Source organism: Phytophthora parasitica (assembly GCF_000247585.1).
Source record: "Phytophthora parasitica INRA-310 unplaced genomic scaffold supercont2.97, whole genome shotgun sequence".
NCBI classification, from domain to species: Eukaryota; Oomycota; class Peronosporomycetes; order Peronosporales; family Peronosporaceae; genus Phytophthora; species Phytophthora nicotianae.
In genome coordinates, this window is record NW_008649083.1 from 117,794 (window position 1) to 119,761 (window position 1,968).

A 1,968-nucleotide genomic window follows, 5' to 3' on the forward strand; every position below is an offset into this window, starting at 1 on the left:
ATTTGAACATTTCAGACGATTTGTATACTCTAAAATGATCTTTTGCGGCTACATACACTGTATTTCTGAGCATTTCATTTCAGAAGCATGGTAAAAGTCCAATGCAATTACTATTGGAACAATTACAAATTTTACGGATAGCGGTGGACTTCAATAATCCGCTATTCCGTCAATATAATTCCAAAATTATCCTATTATGTTTATTTTTTCCGAGTCCTGAACCTCAACTCTAGTAGGTAGGGATGGTTTTGGACTACAGTAATCTGCGTCAATAAGACACGGGTCAACAAGTAATATCTTGACAGAATTTATATTATGACAATGGCGACGGAGAATGGCCAAGGTACTGAGCTCAAGAATCGTGGACCCCCGCAGCCAATATATATCAGGTGTGGCTTATTGACGCAAATTACTGTACTTAAGAATGATTAAAAAAAACTATTTTCAATAACTTCCAAAAATCTGTTCAAAATTCAAAAGGATCTTAACGTATTAAAAATAATACTACGATTATTCTATACCGGAGTTCACTTCAGCATTTAGAGAAGTTCAAGCATCCTGAGCAGACGAACGCGGCAGCAACACTGAGATCCTTCCTCCCTACGCAAGTTCGATCTCCACCGTTTGGTGGATATGTTCCGGCTCATCGGCTTGAACCGAACGATGAGGTGCATATATTGGCGACCAAACTGCCGCTGCTGAAGACCGCCAACTTGGCGGAGTTGCTGTGGAGATCCTGCAAACTCTGCACAACTCGGACGGAGGGAACAGGGAGTTCGAGCCTCGTGGTGACGAGATCCTGCGAGCGCGAGTGTAGCCACCCATCGAAGATAAGGAGAAGGCCATGCTGCTGCAGAACGAACATCTGCTAAAAGTTAGCCACCTGGGTCCGAATATTAGCGCACGTACGTATACTATAGCAATACACAGATACGTACAGCGTGCTCGTTCTGACACTTAAAAATTATTGCTGTGGCTTCTACTGACAGATCACGCCAGCTGTTCTGGACGGACGGCCTGTACACATACAAGTACGTCAAGTTGCAATACCCATGCTTGTATTCCTCGTAAGCCCCATCGATAACTTTTTCCTTCCAGTTCTATTTTCAGTCATGTCGCTCGATTTCTAAGGTAGTGAACAACGCGGTGTCGCTCATCGCGGAGAAACACAACAAGACTGTGGCGCACGCTGCCTACCGCAACGAGGACAAGAACACGGTCGTGGACGCTGCTAACATCCGCGAGGGCAGCACGCTTGCCTTTGAGAACCCACTGGACGTGAACTGGTCCATGTTTGAGCAGGATGGCAACTGCCACGACTGCCCCGTCAATCGGCTGACTGACCACGAGTATCGTAGAAGTGGAATGCTAAACTGTTGATGTTGCCGTAACGCGCTCCGATAGTCTGCAACGAGCGGTTGTCGTCAAGTGGTCCAACCAAGCCCATGATACGTCCTACATCTGCCTTGCCCTATTTAACGGCTTTTTTTTTACGAATAGAAGACCCCTTACTATTGGAAGACCGCCCTATATTTTCGAGAACGTTCCAGAAACAAAAGACCGCTTCGAATAGGAGATCGCATTCTGATACACAATTCATTCACAAACTTAATTTTACGATGCGTCAAGCAATTGGCATCGCGAAGAAGCAAGAGGCTATCAAGTGGATCGGCGAGCAGGGAGGTGATGTCGCTAGCCGCGCGGCGCCACACTTTCGCAAGGTGGGGTGGGACGTCGATGCCTCTACTTTTCGCAAGTGGCGGCGCAATAAGGAGGAATAGTGGGCGCCCAACCGCATCAAAAACGGCTGCATGGCGGCGGCAGGAAGCTGCTTCTTGGTGCACTGGAAGATCTTTTTCTAGACGCTATAATCGACCGTCGCCTTTGCAAGAAAAAAGTGACAAGAGAATGGATCGGGTTGGCTGCAAAAGAGCTGTACGCCTCCCTGGACGAGAATAGGAGTCGTTT

At 47.0% G+C, this 1,968-nt stretch overlaps 1 protein-coding gene across 1 annotated transcript; it reads left to right on the forward strand.

Annotated features, from left to right (window-relative positions):
- Positions 1-844: 844 nt before the first annotated feature.
- On the forward strand, positions 845-1,781 carry PPTG_18953 (hypothetical protein; the record flags this gene model as incomplete). The annotated part of the gene is made up of 4 exons (XM_008917280.1): positions 845-934; positions 990-1,031; positions 1,111-1,360; positions 1,630-1,781. 4 exons carry the CDS (start codon positions 845-847, stop codon positions 1,779-1,781), a joined length of 534 nt encoding a protein of 177 aa, XP_008915528.1.
- Between the last annotated feature and the right edge of the window lie 187 nt (positions 1,782-1,968).